The sequence below is a fragment of the Pleurodeles waltl genome, chromosome 6 (assembly GCF_031143425.1).
Source record: "Pleurodeles waltl isolate 20211129_DDA chromosome 6, aPleWal1.hap1.20221129, whole genome shotgun sequence".
Classification (NCBI taxonomy): domain Eukaryota; kingdom Metazoa; phylum Chordata; class Amphibia; order Caudata; family Salamandridae; genus Pleurodeles; species Pleurodeles waltl.
The window spans coordinates 887,258,678-887,275,600 of NC_090445.1; the positions used below are offsets into that span (position 1 = coordinate 887,258,678).

At 43.5% G+C, this 16,923-nt stretch overlaps 1 protein-coding gene across 1 annotated transcript in view; it reads left to right on the plus strand.

The window, feature by feature from the left end:
- TEX36 (testis expressed 36) overlaps positions 1–6,154 on the plus strand; it is a 34,396-nt gene extending 28,242 nt beyond the window's left edge. The window contains exons 3-4 of the mRNA XM_069242455.1: positions 2,904–2,984; positions 5,732–6,154. Coding sequence (XP_069098556.1) covers positions 2,904–2,984; positions 5,732–6,082 — 432 coding nt within the window. The 3' untranslated portion in view covers positions 6,083–6,154. The remainder of the gene's footprint in view (positions 1–2,903; positions 2,985–5,731) is intronic.
- Positions 6,155–16,923: the final 10,769 nt, after the last annotated feature.

Here is a 16,923-nt window from a genome sequence, read left to right on the forward strand (position 1 = left end):
CTCTCAAGTTTCTTACAGAAAGCTGATTCAGAACCTTCCTGTCTTAAATCTAGAGGCAAAGAATTCCATAATTTAGGGGCTAGAGAGCCAAAAGAACATCCACCCAGTCAAGCTTTTATTATCCTGGGAGTAACTCTAAGCAATGCCCCGGCAGATCTGAGATTTCTTCTCAGTACATACAGTTTTGCCAAGGAGTGCAAGTATCAGGGTCCCTTCCCATTCATAATTTTGTGACAGAAACAGAACGTATACTATCAGATGGTGCCATCTAAAGAGAATCACCAAATTGAAAGCTATTAACAACTAGAGAAAGAAGGTGGAATTAAAAAACTGAAAAAAGTAATCTGTGTCGAGGCATTTTTTAGGTTATGAAAGTCAGACATTCAGAGGCCATACATAAAGTGACGATCAAACGGGAAGATAACTACATATGTCTTAAATTCCTAATAATCACATCCCCTTAAAATAGACAGGATAGATTTGGTAAAATGTACCTGTACATGAACTTCAAGATCACTTTACAAGACCACACAACACGTTAAACGAAGGAACAATGGAGATGGTACATGCTCAAAGGAAAAGGGAAATGAAAAAGGTGCTAGTATAATCCATACTGTTAATAAAATGTTCTGCTCTTTAAAACAGAATGATTGAATGTGTTAGTCATGTCTAAATAGGAAACCAATAACTTTTAGAATTCGTGAGCAGTGCATGAGAGGAAAGGAGTGACCACTGTATTGTTCAACATAATTGGTGAATCCAAATGTTTTTTAGATTCAGCATCCTAAACCATGGCACCCCTTCATCTCAGGATTTTTAGGTTTAGTAATGGACACTATGGGCCTCATTATGACCCTGGCGGTAGAGAACCGCCAGGGCCAACGGGGGCGGGAGCACCGCCGACAGGCCGGCGGTGCTCCCTTGGGCATTCTGACTGCGGCACTTTGGCCGCGGTCAGAACGGGAAAACCGGCGGTCTCCCGCCGGTCTCCCGCCGGTTTTCCACTGCCCCTAAGAATCCTCCAAGGCGGCGCAGCTCGCTGCGCCGCCGAGGGGATTCTGACAATCCTTACCGCCATCCTGTTCCTGGCGGCTCGCCCGCCAGGAACAGGATGGCGGTAAGGATTGTCGTGGGGCCCCTGGGGGCCCCGCTAGTATTTCACTGTCTGCGTAGCAGACAGTGAAATACGCGACGGGTGCAGTAGCACCCGTCGCACCTTCCCACTCCGCCGGCTCGATTACGAGCCGGCATCCTCGTGGGAAGGGAGTTTTTCCCTGGGCTGGCGGGCGGTCTTTTGGAGACCGCCCGCCAGCCCAGGGAAAAACTCATAATACCCTCCGCGGTCTTCTGACCGCGGAGCGGTATTATGGAGGGCGGCATCCTGGCGGGCGGCCTCCGCCGCCCGCCAGGGTCATAATGAGGCCCTATTTCTTTTTAGTAAAGACAATAACTTTCACACTGTTTTACGTGAATTGTTTTGGCGTTTAACTTATTTACTTTGACCCCTAGCCAAAACAAGCAACCATTATGCACCACCTCTGTACAGCCTGGCGTGTATCCTGCCCCTTGCTTCCAGAATCCAAACTACAGCAAGCTTTTGGTGCAAGTTGTGGCCTCTAGCAATGTCCCTCTCCCAGATTTTGCATGTGCAGGAGCCTCTGGGCGAAGAGGGTGGCATCTGGCCATATCCTTCACCCATTCCCTGCGCCTCGTAACCAGCTATAGGTGGTCTTCAGTCTTGCACAGCAGCCTATATCATGAAGGCATAGCTTTCAGCAGTGCGCAGCGGGATCTAGCCTCCAATGACTTTCAGCCCCTCTATATGCCCAACTCCCATGACCACTGAATCTGATGAGTACAGCCTTTCGCTAATTCCCTTTTGAACCTTCATTGATATTTAGTTAACACATTTTAAAATTAATCTTGGGTTGTGCCATACGTTCTTTATATCTTGACTAATGTATTTTGGTTGTTACTATTTCATTTTCAGCACCTTTAGCACAGTAAAATGTAGCCTATCTAGTGGCTTCAAATAAGCTTTTAACTTGATTCTCTTCATGGCATCCTTGCCTGTGGTGCCATGGGACCTCATCTGCAGCACATGTAGCCTGCAGACACTCTCCCTCCCCTGCTCCAATAGAACTTTTTTGCCATAGTACCCGCACCTTCCTCTATGCATCCAATGTCTACTGTATTGGTCATTGCACCTTCCGGCTCTTTCCTCACAATTTGTATCAGGGAAGCTTGGGTGTAGGTAAGGTTTTCAAATAAGTGTAGCAAAATCACCTTGACACCTTTGTGAAGAATTTTGTGGGTGTTCACTAAGTTTGAATTGCAGTCCCTCAGCAAACACCCACTTCTGCACACCTATGTGAGAATTATGAGTGTATAGAAAACAAATATAGATCTGCACTGCATATTACGAATCAAATACACTGTGGTCATGCATATGTTCTGATTTTATTTAGTGACTAAGACACTCTTACAGCTGGAAGCAGCTTTGCATGAGGGATGTACTGGAACTTGAACTCACAACTTACTTGTCTAACCTAATTCAAAGCTGGACCTAACTATCCTAAATGTTTATTAACAGTACGTTGCCCATCTACCTCCATTTATATAACTGTGTTGGTTATGACCTACACTTGATTTATCTAACCCCACCAGGCTAATACATCATAGGCATCTGCTGAACTGTTGGCATTGGTAGTTCTGCAGTAGCCTTTATTAAAGTTTTGGGACAATGCTACCCACAACTGCATCCAAACATTTTAGGCTTAAATCACTGTAGGCTGTACAAAGCGCATATTAAAATTTGATTTTTTAATTAGTTTGTCGTGATTGTTAGCATAGGTTTTGCAAGAAATAAGAATTTATCTAACTTACCTCATTCTACCTCTTAGAAGAATACAAAGCCTGAGTTTCCTTTTTCATCTCATGATAACAGACATGCAATGCAGACTTCAGTGGAATATTTTGATGCCGTAAGTATACTTTTCTAAGCATCTCAAAAGACAAAGGTTTTGAAAAATCTGTTAATGTACTACCACCAAACATTTAAGGGTTAAAGCAAAATATACCCATGGAAAAGAGGACACACCATCCCTCTCCCATTCCAAGGTTTGCAGTCTGACAGTGGGAGGGTGCCAGAGAATGTATACCACCTGTGGTCCTTAGTAACACATGCCACATATGGTTTCTAGGTCTGCATCCCTTTTCAAGTGCTTTCGAACCTTTGTTTGGCAAGAAAAGACAGCGAAAGGGATATATGGTTGTTGAGAGTTTACTAAAAGTGTTCTCAGTCCTCTTTTCGAGGGCAATATTTCCAGTGTTCAGTTACATGATAAGATGGATTGGTCCTAGTCTATTGCTCCTTGTACTGTCAAACATGTTGTTTAAGCCAGGTTCTATTTTTTCTGCCTAGTGGTTCAAACAGTTCGCCCTGGCTAGGATTGTGCATTCTGGGCAATGTTGTTCTTGAATTTTCTAATTCTTAAATTGCAGCAGCTGTACCTTATACCAGGTTCTGCTGCCATCTTGATGATGCCTTAATACTTTTGCAGGTAATGGTATTTTTTCTAGTTTTATATAGCATTTTTAGGTCCATGGCTTAAGTACATCAGACACATCACACCTATAATTAGTTAGGGTCCATCTCAGTTTTCTGTTTTGTGGAATCATATCTCATGGCTGCATTCTACACTTTTGGATAACTACCTGTTTACCTCCCCCCTAACACCTCGTGGGTTGTTCTGTATTCTCCATGGTTGCTGATTAGGGGTGGTTGGGCATCAATAGGATTGCATCCATTGACAGTGGCAACTCCAGTTATTGTTTCATTTTCACAAATGTTGGTTACTTTTCATAGGGCTGATGAAGCGGCTGACTTGGTGTCTCCTGCCACAGTCATGGTTTCCCAGGCAGCATACACAGTTGACTTTATGCCCCTGCCTTTTTTCTAATTCAACCTGGTATGTTTTCTTTGCTCAGTGTAACTTGTTGTTAGTTTTTGGTAGTCAATTCTGCTAATGAGAAGTGTAGCCTCCTGAGGGACTTCCAGGGGGGATTTGCATGTAGTTCCAACTTACTCAATTTTGACGTTGTAGGTTTATGGCTAGGAGTTTATTTCTGCTGCTAAGTCATGGTTTTAGAGAGCAGCTCAGAATTAATGTCTGTTTAAGCATGGTAACCCCACAAGTGTTGAAGCATTGAGTCCAAACTGAGGTTGTCATCCCCCTTATGCATTGCTTTGGTTACCTGTTTATTTGTGGACTGTTTTGACAGGTGTCATACTGATTTGGGATTTTAAAAAGAATCTTCCAGCAGGTGCCCAAATGTAGAGATGCCCTAGTTAAAGGCATAGGTAGTTTTGGTGGAAGACTCACCCTCCTATTGTAAGTGTTATAAATATTTATTTCCATCTAATATTACAATAATCTAATTACAGAGCTGCACATCTAGAAGGAAGCAAGATCGAATTGTTTACTCCTAGAGTCAGACAGGTGAATCTCACAGCTTATTTTGTTTAATGAATTAGACACCAGATTGACTTAGGAAGGACGTATTACACCAAAAATACATTGTCACTGTGGGGAAAAATCTCACCCTTATAAGCCAGTCTTAGTATAGACTTTTGTAGGAGGAAACAGCCTAAATCTCTACAGAAATGCATTAGTTTGAACTGCTTGAAACTTTCTTGTATGATTTTAATGTGATTAAATTGTTCATATTTTATTCAAGATCAGCAGTTCTTATCCCAGGGTCTGCAACCTCTGCTCAGGGGGGCTACAACTCTTTACAAAATTAAATAATAGCATATTAATTAACTATATGTAAATAAAGAAGCAAAGCTTAAAATTGAAAAAAATAAAAGGCTCTATAACCGTGATTTTTTTTAAAATTGGATGCTAAAAATTAAGGGCCTGATTTAGAGGTTGGCGGACGGGTTACTCCTTCACAAATGTGACGGCTAGCACGTCTGCCATCATACGATGTCCATAGGGTATAATGGATTCGTAATACAGTGGACGGGATATCTGTCACGTTTTGGTATCCTTAGGTTGATTCATGGTAGAAGTGCAAGTCCAGCAAACAGAGCCTAATATGGATGACTGCTTGCTTCAATTGAAGCACTGGTATGACTGACAAAATAAGAGTATTTATTGGGACATATCACTTTGACTTTTAGAAATAAAACCACATTTTTGAAAGCTCCAACCTAACCACTAAAGTTAAAATTTCGCTTTTTGCACATTTTGGTGTTTGCGGATTAAATAAAATGTTTAGTGATTTGTGTATTTGTTGAATGTGTACCTGTTTCTGTATTTTTGGGTACTTTTTTAAATTCAAGTTGTAGAAATTGCTTAGGCCAGAGTCCTTGGCTTCCAGGTATGATTCAGTGAGGATCCCCAGAAGTCAAAAGTTTAGGAACCAAAGTGCTGGATTATGCATTTTACCTTTGCCTATCATACAAATTTAACATTAAGATGTTCTTTAAGGACAGCTACAAAGCTCCAATGAATACAAAATATGAACTCAGTAAAAAAGAGTATATACCTAGCAGATCCAGAAATGTCTATATTTCTGTCATGTTTGAGAGATGTTATGCAAATTACATCAAAAGGGAATTTTGATTTAGGTGTCAGCAGCTAGATACAAAAGAGAAATGAAAAAATGTTTGCACTTTTTAAATATTCGATTTTCCTAACTGCATTTCTAATACTTTCCTTAGGGACTTGGGCGCAAGAAGGTTGAAAAAGATAAAGGGCAGCACGTTTCTCAGAACTTTGTTCTGTGGAGTCATGGTACACCTCCAAAAGCAACCAGCTATCTTGATGGTTACACCAATTACCAGACATCGTATACAAGTCTGCAAGGTGTGTGCACCAGCGAGCGTGCTTTTTGTGGACGATATGCAAAATGTCACATGGCGAAGTCGCTAAGTGTTCAAACCATTCCTGAGAAATCCGACTTGTGCCATCTGGACCCCAGCATGCAGGGCAAAATACCACCAAGAACGGAATCTATTACCCAGCCACCCACCAGTAATTCATCTAAATCAACCTCCGTGGAAATGTTGTAGTTTGTCCTTTTGTATATGTAATGTAAAGCAAATGTGACTGACTCAACCACTAAATGTAAGTGTTGCCTAACATTTTCATTGTTGTGTTATATATTAGTGAAGGCTGGATTTGCAGCTCTAAAAAAAAAAAGTACAGAAAGTAGACAATAACCTTTAGTGGCTTATTTTCCCCCAACAAACCCAGCCAGACATTTAAATACATTGAACCTGATTCACAAACCACACTTTGTAGTATGTTTTATAGTGTTGCTGTAATACTACTAATTTTATGGCAAGAACGGAGGCTCATATTATGCTTCTCTTACTTGCTTTAATTTCAATAGCAGCAGTCAAGACACTACAACTCCCAACAGGCTTGGAACCACAAAGCCAATGGGAGCAAAAAACGAAATAACCAATGAACCAATCACAATCCTGACAGGTAACCTATGTCACACTTGACTGCGACCAGCCCTCTTTCTTGCTGCTCGCAGTCAAGATAAGTCACGTTATACTCTCTCTTTTTCATGTTTGTACTTAAAGCTTGTTTTACTTAATATTTTATAATATATCGATAGCTTTTGTGTTCCGCTCGCTTATTAACTGCATTTTAAGACTCTGCTTCAGGTGCGCTCCGCGCGAGGCGTTTTTTCCGGTCTAAACACCGGTTTCGGCACAACGCGCTCGAGCGCGTCGGAGGCAGTGCTTCTGCCTCCAACGTTCTATCGGACGCGCCCTTCATTCGAAGAGCGTCCGCTCCTCAGCGCGTTTCGCTATTCTGGGGCTTACCGTTTCTGAGACAAAATTCCTCTTCATTTCGAGGTCCCGGCTTGTTCTTCTCGGTGCCGGACCTCGCGTTTCCAGCAAGTTATCTCCGGCTGGTTTTTCCTCTCGGGTTCCTGCTCGACCACGCCTCTTGGGCGGGTCTTTTCTCTCTCCTCCGGCTGGGCTCAGCTTTAACCCTTGCTAGCCCACCTTTTTCACAGATATGGAAGGGCAATCCCCTTTTTCAGATTTTTCCTCCAGTAAAGACGTGGGAGCCTTTACTAACGAGGCGGTGTCTAAGGCTGTTTCAGCCTCTATGAGCACAATGTCGAAGAATTTGGAAAGTTCAATGCAGAATATGGTTTTCCAATCCTTTTTGGCCCAGTCTGCGGGGGATAGCAGACATAGAAAAAATAAGGATGTGGCAAAACAAAATGATGGCGCTTTGGTTGGTGAAGTTTCTTCACCCTTGATTGAGGATGATATGCCTCCCAGGCCTCCTTTGAAGGAGGGGAATTTTGTTAACGCTTCTGGAAAGCGTAAATTTAAAGTAAAGAATACGATTACAGCGCCAAAACAAGTGATAATCACTCATATTTCTGATACCGATGAGGACATCGGAGATATTGATGAGGATGATGAGGATTCTGACGCTTGGGGCTCGCTCTCACAGGCTTCCCCCCATAAAAAGCCTAAACTCGAATCTTCTACCCCTTGTTCTGCAAAACTTATTCTTGACTCTGACGGTAACCCCATGTTCGATCCCTCTTACCTCCACCATCCTAACTCTACTGAGTGGTCCCCTGCGCGTCACGTGGGACAATACATTGCGTCCAGGTTACAGCTTCCCCTGGATAAGCAGACGAGAACCAAGTTAAGATCTGAATGCCCCAGACCATCTCTCTCCTCAAATATCACTACCACTCCAGTGATTGACGAATCACTTTTGACGTTCTTTTCAAAATTTGGCAAGGATCCCCGTAAAGGGGTGGATAAGGCCTGGTCAAATTGCCAGGATAAACTTTTGGATTTGGTGGGGCCCCTGGCCCGTATTTTGGATCTGGCCGAATCAGCCAAATCAGATAATGCGGATGTTGACCCTTCAGAGCTCTCCCTCTGGACGCAGAGAGCCTTCTGTTTGTTGGATAACGCGAATGCAGCCATTACGCATGAAAGAAGAAAAGGGTTACTTCTTAAATTAGATCCCAAACTCTCTAATTTGGCGTCCATGGACCCTGGAGCCAAAGCTGATGGTTGTCTCTTCGGAAAATCTTTCATCAAAGATTTAGGAAAGTTTGTGGCAACTTTTTCCTCTATTGATAAGGCCCAGCAAAATATCAAAAAAGTTTTCAATCAGCGGGTTTTCACCAGGGCCGGTACAGGCAGGAGCCGCTCTACCGGCCGTTTCTCTCATCCGCAAGGATTCAGAGGCTCCTCATTTGCGTACTCCAATTACGGCTACCAATCCTACAAGCCCCAGTTCTACCCTCAAAGGGGCCGAGGCTACAGAGGCCGTGGACAACGAGGATACAGATCCATCAAAAACCAAGGTAAGCCTTTCCTCTGGTCCTCCTCCAGTTGGAGGCAGACTCAGGTTTTTCCTGCAAAAGTGGCACTCCTTAACTTCCGATCCTTGGGTCTTGAATACTATTCAGGGATACCAAATAGAATTCTACGCGCAACCTCTCCAAGTTTATCTCCCTCCTCCGCCAGTGTTTTCGGCGGAAATGTCTCTTCTGATTTCGGAAGAAGTAAAGTCGCTCCTTTCCAAACACCAGGTCCAAATCTCAACTCCAGATCCCTCAGGGTTCCTCAGTTCATTATTCCTAGTACAAAAGAAAAACAAAAAATTCAGACCAGTCATAAACCTCAAGTATTTCAATCAATTTGTGGTCTACCGACATTTCAAAATGGAGACAATTCTTCATTTACGGGATATTCTCCTCCCGTCCGACTTCATGGTTCGGTTAGATCTACAAGATGCATACCTCTCCGTTCCCATTCATATAGATCACCGCAAATACCTTCAGTTTCAGTGGCTCGGTTTGACGTACCAGTTTTCTTCCCTGCCATTCGGTCTCTCGTCAGCACCCTGGTGCTTCACAAAGCTGATGAAACCGGTGACGACTCATCTCAGATCTTTGGGCATCAGACTACTAATATATCTCGACGATATTCTTATTCTCCATCAGAATCGCGACACGCTTCTTTCTCACCTAGAGATAACCTAGTTGGGATAGCAGAGAACAAGTTTTCTTGTGAATGTAGAGAAGTCAAGTATGATTCCTTCCCAAAGACTTCAATTTTTGGGTTTCGAAATAGATTCCTCTTCCTCTACCCTCCATCTTCCCCTTCAAAAAGTAAACGCCATCAAGTCAGAGATTCGGAGAACTCTTCGGAGAACCCAGATTTCTCTAAGATCTCTAGCCAGGATAGTAGGCCTCTTATCCTCTTCAATTCAGGCCATATTTCCCGGCCCCTTACATTATCGGGCCCTTCAAAGACTGAAAATCCGTCATCTCAGAAAAGGCCTAGCTTATTCGGACATGGTCTTTATGGACCAGGAATCCCGCCTCAAACTCCAATGGTGGACAGACCATTTAGATGCCTGGAATGGCAGAACTATCTTTCCATCAGCCCCAGATCTTGTGTTAGAATCCGATGCAAGCCTGACAGGCTGGGGCGCCCGCTGTGGACCAATCTCGACTGGCGGTACATGCTCATTACGGGAGTCCGGATTGCACATCAATTATTTAGAGATGCTTGCAGGTTCCTTTGCAATAAAGAGTCTGGCAAAAGGCAGGGTTCAGTGTACCATCCTCCTCCGTATGGACAATGTTTCCGCTGTCCGATACATAAACCATCTGGGAGGAACCAGATCGAAGCCGTTGGCGGACTTGGCAAAAAGCCTGTGGGAATATTGTTTAAACAACCAGATTTCGCTCAGGGCGGAATATCTTCCCGGTTCCCTCAACCAGACAGCGGATTGGCATTCCCGCTTCCTCAGGGATTACAGCGATTGGAAGCTTCATCCCTCAGTTTTTCAATCTATCCTCCACAAGTGGGGTCCTTTTCAGATAGACCTATTTGCCTCCCGCCTAAACGCCCAACTTCCTCTTTTCTTCAGTTGGCGCCCGGATCCTTCGGCGTTGGCTTCCGATGCATTTCTTCAGGATTGGTCCCAGTCGACCAATTTCGCCTTTCCTCCTTTCATTATGATTACCAGAGTCCTGGCCCAAGTCAGGCGCCAAAGAGCGACGCTGGTCCTTGTGGCAATCCCAGATTTGGTTTCCCCCTCTTCTGGAATTGGCAATAGATTGTCCCTCTCTACTTCCCTCTTTTCCTTCCCTCCTGCTGGATCCCTTAGGGAATCCTCATCCTTTGGTGATCAGCAATATGCTCACTCTATCGGTTTGGAAGGTATCAGGCATTCCTCATCTACCATTCCAATTTCGGAAGAAGCTTCTGACCTCATCAACAAGGCATGGGCCCCCGGTACCAGGAAAGCATATTCTTCCGCATGGTCCCTTTGGTCTAGCTGGTGTTTGGGAAGGGACCTCAATCCCTTTTCAGCAGATATAAATTATGTAATTAATTTCCTGGCGGCTCAAGCTAGCGCAGGTAAGTCCTATAGAACGATTAATTTGTATAGGTCTGCTATTTTCATGCATCACGAATACGTCAACAACAAACCGGTAGGGGAACACCCCCGACTCTGTCGTCTGTTGAAGGGAGTAAAATTTTCTGTTCCTCCATTACCTAAATATTCCAAGTTATGGGATGTCAATTTGGTTTTGAATTTGTTCCTTTCTTGGCAGGACAATGCTGATTTGTCGTTAAAAATGCTTTCAGCGAAACTAACTATGTTGCTTTGCTTAGTCTCTATTAAGCGTTTATCTGATGTTAGAGCACTCGATGTTACTTCTCGGCAGTTTGCCCCCACAGGGGTACTATTTTCCATTAACAAACGCACCAAAACCAATTTACGTACAGTCTTTTATCCATATTTCCCAGACCAACCTAAGCTCTGTGTGGGGCAATGTCTTAAATGTTATGAGGAACGAACGGCCGATCTTAGAAAGCCCTCAGTTTCCCAACTTCTAATCTCTTTCCAAAAACCTCATAATCCAGTGTCCGCTGCAACTCTGGCCAGATGGGTTCGTTGGGTTATGTCCCTGGCGGGTATAGATACCTCCTTCTTTGGGGCTCCCTCAGTCAGGGGTGCTATGGCTTCCAAGGCCTTTTGGGTTGGTTCCAGGTTGGAGGACATTCTGAGATCGGCTGATTGGTCCAATGATAATGTATTTAGGACCTTTTATTGTAAACCAGTGCATACAGCTACATCAATAGTGATTAATATGCTTTACAATAGCATAATATGAGCCTCCGTTCTTGCCATAAAATGTAGATTTTCCTAGTACATTATGACGGAAAGTCTTAATTTTATTAAAGATACGGAGGCGAGTATTATCCCGCCTCAACAAGGAGATATTTTGATTTGTCTTGTTTCTTCCCTCCCTTGCAGCTACTTCCACTCCAGCTCAAGCCTCTACTTGACCAACGGAAGAATTTGCCGCATGCCGTCACCTCGTCTGGAGGTCCAGTTTCTTTCCGAAGCATTCCTTCCTCTTCGTTCTGGATTTCGGCTTCTTTACGGTTCTGCATCGCATTGATCCAAGACTTTTGTTCTCTGACTTTAGCAATTGCTATAATATTTGCCATTTTTCCGCTGTTTTCTCGTAACTACTAGCCTTCTCGCATCAAGAAAGAGGGCTGGTCGCAGTCAAGTGTGACATAGGTTACCTGTCAGGATTGTGATTGGTTCATTGGTTATTTCGTTTTTTGCTCCCATTGGCTTTGTGGTTCCAAGCCTGTTGGGAGTTGTAGTGTCTTGACTGCTGCTATTGAAATTAAAGCAAGTAAGAGAAGCATAATACTCGCCTCCGTATCTTTAATCAAATTAAGACTTTCCGTCATAATGTACTAGGAAAATCTAAATTCTTCACTACTACAAAGGGAAGTTTGTAAATCAGGCCCAGAGTTTGTGAATACTGAAAGTAGTAAACTTAGTCCAAAGTGTAAATTACTCAAAAGTGTAAGTTGCCTTTGTGAATCAGGCCCATTGTGTATTGAGCTTATATAAACAACCTTTCAGCATTCCATTAAGTTCAACACTCTAAGATTCTCGCTACTTCCTATAATGAAATTGTTTACAAATAATGTAGATTTTCCTAGTGTTAATGACGGAAAGTCTTAATTTTATTAAAGACACGGAGGCGAGTATTATGCCTTCTTTTCTTGCTTTATTTAAAACAGCAGCAAAAAAGAAAAACTACAAATCCCATGAGCGTGGTGAATACCAGCCAATGGGAAACAAACAATAGTCCATAACCAATAACCAATGGATAACCACTTGAACCCTTATGACGTAACTGGACTACGAACAGCCCTCTTTTCTTGCGCTAAAATCAGCTGTTACGAAACAAAGGAAATATAGCTGCCAAAATTAACAGGGCCATGATGAAAGACAACAACTCAGTACAAAAGTTCATGAGACCAGGAAACTGCTGATGAAGGGAAGCACACTGATGATCCGCCAAACAGAGCAGAGGATATGGAGAAAACGCTGACGATGACGATCCCTCCGAACCATAGGAAATTGGTTTAAGTGGAAGGTTGAACCGCCGATGGCACTAAAGGGAGGGAAGATAAATAAAGAACAGTAGTTATCAGGAAAACAACGGGTGGGATAATACTCGCCTCCGTGTCTTTAATAAAATTAAGACTTTCCGTCATTAACACTAGGAAAATCTACATTTTATGACAAGACTGGAGGCTCTTATTATGCATGTTTAAAGCGAATTAATAACATTCATAATCGTATTATCAATTGGTTTACAATAAAATACTTTAAACACATTGTCATTGGACCAATCTGCAGATCTAAGAATGTCCTCCAGACGGGAACCCGCCCAGAAAGCTTTAGACGCCATTGCACCCCTGGAAGAATGGGCTCCAAATATGGAAGTGTCAATGCCAGCCAAAGACATAATCCACTTGACCCAACGAGCCAAAGTAGCTGCGGATACGGGCTTGTGAGGTTTTTGAAAGGAAATGAGCAATTGGGAGGAAGAGGACGTTCTTAGATGTGCAGTCATATTCTCATATGCTTTCAAACATTGTGCTACACACAATTTGGGATGATTAGGGAAATAAGGGTAAAACACAGATTGCAAGTTAGTTTTTGTTCTTCTAGAAATAGTAAATAATACTCCCGAAGGAGTAAACTGACGAGAAGAAATATCTAAAGCTTTGACATCAGAAATACGTTTAAGTGATACTAGGCACAATAACATGGCAAGTTTAGCCGATAACATCTTTAAAGAAAGAGCCGAGTTATCGGGCCAGGAAAGAAAGAAATTCAGTACAATGTTAACATCCCACAAAGTTCTATATTTGGGAAGAGGAGGATTAGAAAATGTTACTCCCTTTAAAAGTCGGCAAACAAGCGGGTGTTCTCCCGCTGGTCTTCCATTGATGAAAAAGTGATTCGATGAGATGGCAGACCTGTACAGATTAATAGTACGGAACGCTTTGCCCTTGCTAGCCTCTGCTGCAAGGAAATTCACTAGGAAAGTAACATCTGCTGAAAGGGGATCGATGTGTTTTCCCAAACACCAGCTGTGCCATAAAGACCAGGCTGACTTGTATGCATTCCTAGTGCCGGGGGCCCAGGACTGTTTGATATATTCCGAATCTTGTGACGAAATGCAAGGGAAAGACTGGAAATTCCCGAAATTTTCCAGGCTGACAGGGCAAGAAGGTTGTCGATAATGAGGTTGTGAGGTCGTTGAAGGGGATCTAGAAGAAGATCCGGGAAAGAAGGAATGAGAAAAGGAAAATCTATTGCTAGTTCCAGAAGAGTTGGAAACCAAATTTGGGATTGCCAAAAAGGAACGATAAGAATTAAGGTAGCTTGTTGACGTCGGGCTTGGGCAAGAACTCTGCTGATCATAACGAAGGGAGGGAAAGCGTACGAAAGGAACTTGGACCAGTCCTGAAGGAAAGCATCGCAGGCCAGAGCTGAGGGGTCCGGTCTCCAACTGTAAAAATGGGGAAGTTGTGTGTTGAGTCGTGACGCGAATAAATCTATCCCCATGGGACCCCATCTGTTTTGGAGAAATTGGAAAATTGCGGGGTGAAGCTTCCAGTCGCTTGAATCGTGAAGATGACGTGAATGCCAGTCGGCGATGGAGTTTAGAGATCCTGGAAGATACTCTGCTTGGACTGAGATTTGATTTGCGAGACAAAACTCCCAAAAACTTTTGGCCAGTTCTGCTAAGGGTTTGGATTTCGTACCCCCTAGATGGTTGATATAGCGGACCGCGGAAATGTTGTCCATCCTTAAAAGAATAGCGCAGCGTACCCTGTTCTTTGCTAGGCTTCTTATCGCAAAGGAGCCTGCAAGCATCTCTAAACAGTTGATATGCAATTTGGACTCCTTCGCAGACCATGGACCTCCAGTCGAGATTGGTCCACATCGGGCCCCCCAACCTGTTAGGCTTGCATCGGATTCTAATACAAGATCTGGGGCTGATGGAAAGATAGTCCTTCCGTTCCATGCATCTAAATGGTCTATCCACCATTGCAGTTCTATGCGGGAATCGTGATCTAGGGGAATAACGTCTGCGTAAGAAAGCCCTCTGCGGAGATGTTGAATCTTTAACCTTTGGAGAGCTCTGTAATGCAAAGGGCCTGGAAAAATGGCTTGAATGGACGAGGAGAGGAGACCGACGACCCGGGCAAGGGTTCTCAGGGAAATGGAAGCATGACGAAGAATTTGAAGAATCTCTGACTTTATGGACTTGATTTTTGCAGAAGGAAGAAGCAACGTGGCCGAAACTGAATTTATAAGGAAACCTAAGAATTCTATAGTTTGGGTAGGAAGAAGAATAGATTTCTCTTTGTTTATGATGAAGCCAAGGTCTGTCAAAAGAGAACAAGTGAGGTTGAGATGGGACGAGAGGAGATGAGGGGATTGATTCATGAGAATTATATCGTCTAGGTAAATAAGGAGTCTGACTCCTTGTGCTCTGAGGTGTGCAGTCACTGGCTTCATGAGCTTGGTGAAACACCATGGAGCTGACGACAGACCGAAAGGAAGAGATGTAAAGTGATAAAATTGGTCTAGCCACTGAAACTGAAGAAACTTCCTGTGTTCCGGGTGAATTGGGACTACCAGGTAAGCGTCCTGTAAATCCAAACGAACCATCCAGTCGTTTTGAAGAAGAGAATCTCTGAGATGGAGAATGGTTTCCATCTTGAAGTGGCGATAAACCACAAATTGATTGAACGACTTGAGATTGATCACCGGCCTCATTTTCTTGTTCTTCTTCTGAACTAAGAAAATGGAACTGGTGAAGCCTAGCGGATGAGGAAAAGTGGGGGCAATAGCTCTTTTTTGAAGGAGTATCTGAACTTCTGAGGAAATAAGAGCGGACATATCTGTAGAAAACCGTGGAAGAGATGGAGTCCCTGATTGTATTGGAGTGGAATAGAATTCCATTGTGTAACCTCGAACAGTATTGAGAACCCAAGGGTCTGAAGAAATCATTAGCCAATTTGGGAGAAAATGACAAAGCCGACCGCCCACATGGACGGAAGACGGAAAAGGAATTACCTGACTGGGTGGCATTTCTGTTGTTCCTGAAGCCTCTGTAACGGAAACCTCTGGTTCGTTGTGGATAAAACTGGGGCCTGAAGTCTTGGTAAGAAGAATTGTAGGATTGGTTACCACGGGAGCCTTGGTTGTAATATGAACGGCCGGCAAAGCGGCTCCTGCCTCTGCCGGCCCTGTTGAAAACCCGTTGGTGGAACATTTTCTTTAAGGATTGTTGCGCCTTGTCGATTGACGTAAAAGTGGCCACGTACTTGCCTAGTTCCTTGATAAAGTTATTGCCGAAAAGGCAACCTTCTGTGTTGGAAAGCGCTTGAAGTGAAGCCAAATGGACTAACTTGGGATCCAGTTTGAGCAAAATTCCTTTGCGGCGTTCTTGCGAAATCGCAGCATTTGCATTGCCTAACAGACATACAGCTCTTTGGACCCACAGCGAAAGTTCTTCGGGATCCATCGTGGAACCATCGATTCTGGCGGACTCCGCCATGTCAAAAATACGTGTGAGTGGTCCAATGATGTCTAATAATTTGTCTTGGCAAGAAGACCAGGCTTTATCTACCCCTTTCCTGGGGTCCTTGCCAAATTTAGTGAAAAAGGTGAGGATGGGTTGGTCGATAGAGGGAGTAACGGATGCCTTATGCTCTAGAGAGGGCCGAGGACACTCGGATTTAAGTTTGGAACGAGTTTGTTTATCTAAAGGACAAAATAACTTGGTTGAAATGTATTCTCCAACGTGAGGAGCCGGAAACCATTCAGTTGAGTTGGGATGCAATATGAACGAGGGATCAAACATAGGCAAACCTTCCGAGTCTAGCAGAGGAGTAATATTATCAGAAGACGTTTTAATTCTTTTAGGAGCAGGGGTCGAGTCACAATCGTCCTGATCAGATGGGTCAACATCTGAGTTCACATCTGGAACCTCGTCATCTGTGTCTGGAATGGAGGTGATGACTACAGGAGTCGAAATGTTCTTGGATTTTGTCTTGCGTTTTTGAGCAATGCTCTCCGTGACTCTTTTCTCCTTAATTGGAGCCTTTTGAGGAGCCGCGTCCTCTGCCATGGGTGAGGGAACCTCACAAACTTTCTGCGCCAATTTATGAGAAGTAAGTGAAGGGCGCTGTCTGCATTCCCCTGCAGACTGGGCATTAAATGTATTATTAAACATTTTTAAAACGGAAGATTCCAGTGTCTTTGACAAATTATTCATTGAATTATTCACAGCTTGTTGAACTGTATTTTGAATAAAATGACTGATGTCTTGCTTAATAGCAGAAACCTCCTCAGGATCCTCCTGATGTGAGGTTGAACTGCCTGAATCCATGTTTGGAGCAAACTGGTTAATAAGGGGTTAATGAAAAAGGAAATGGAAACTAAGCCACAGCTCCGCCCCAGGGCGTGTTTAACTCTGCCTACTGAAATC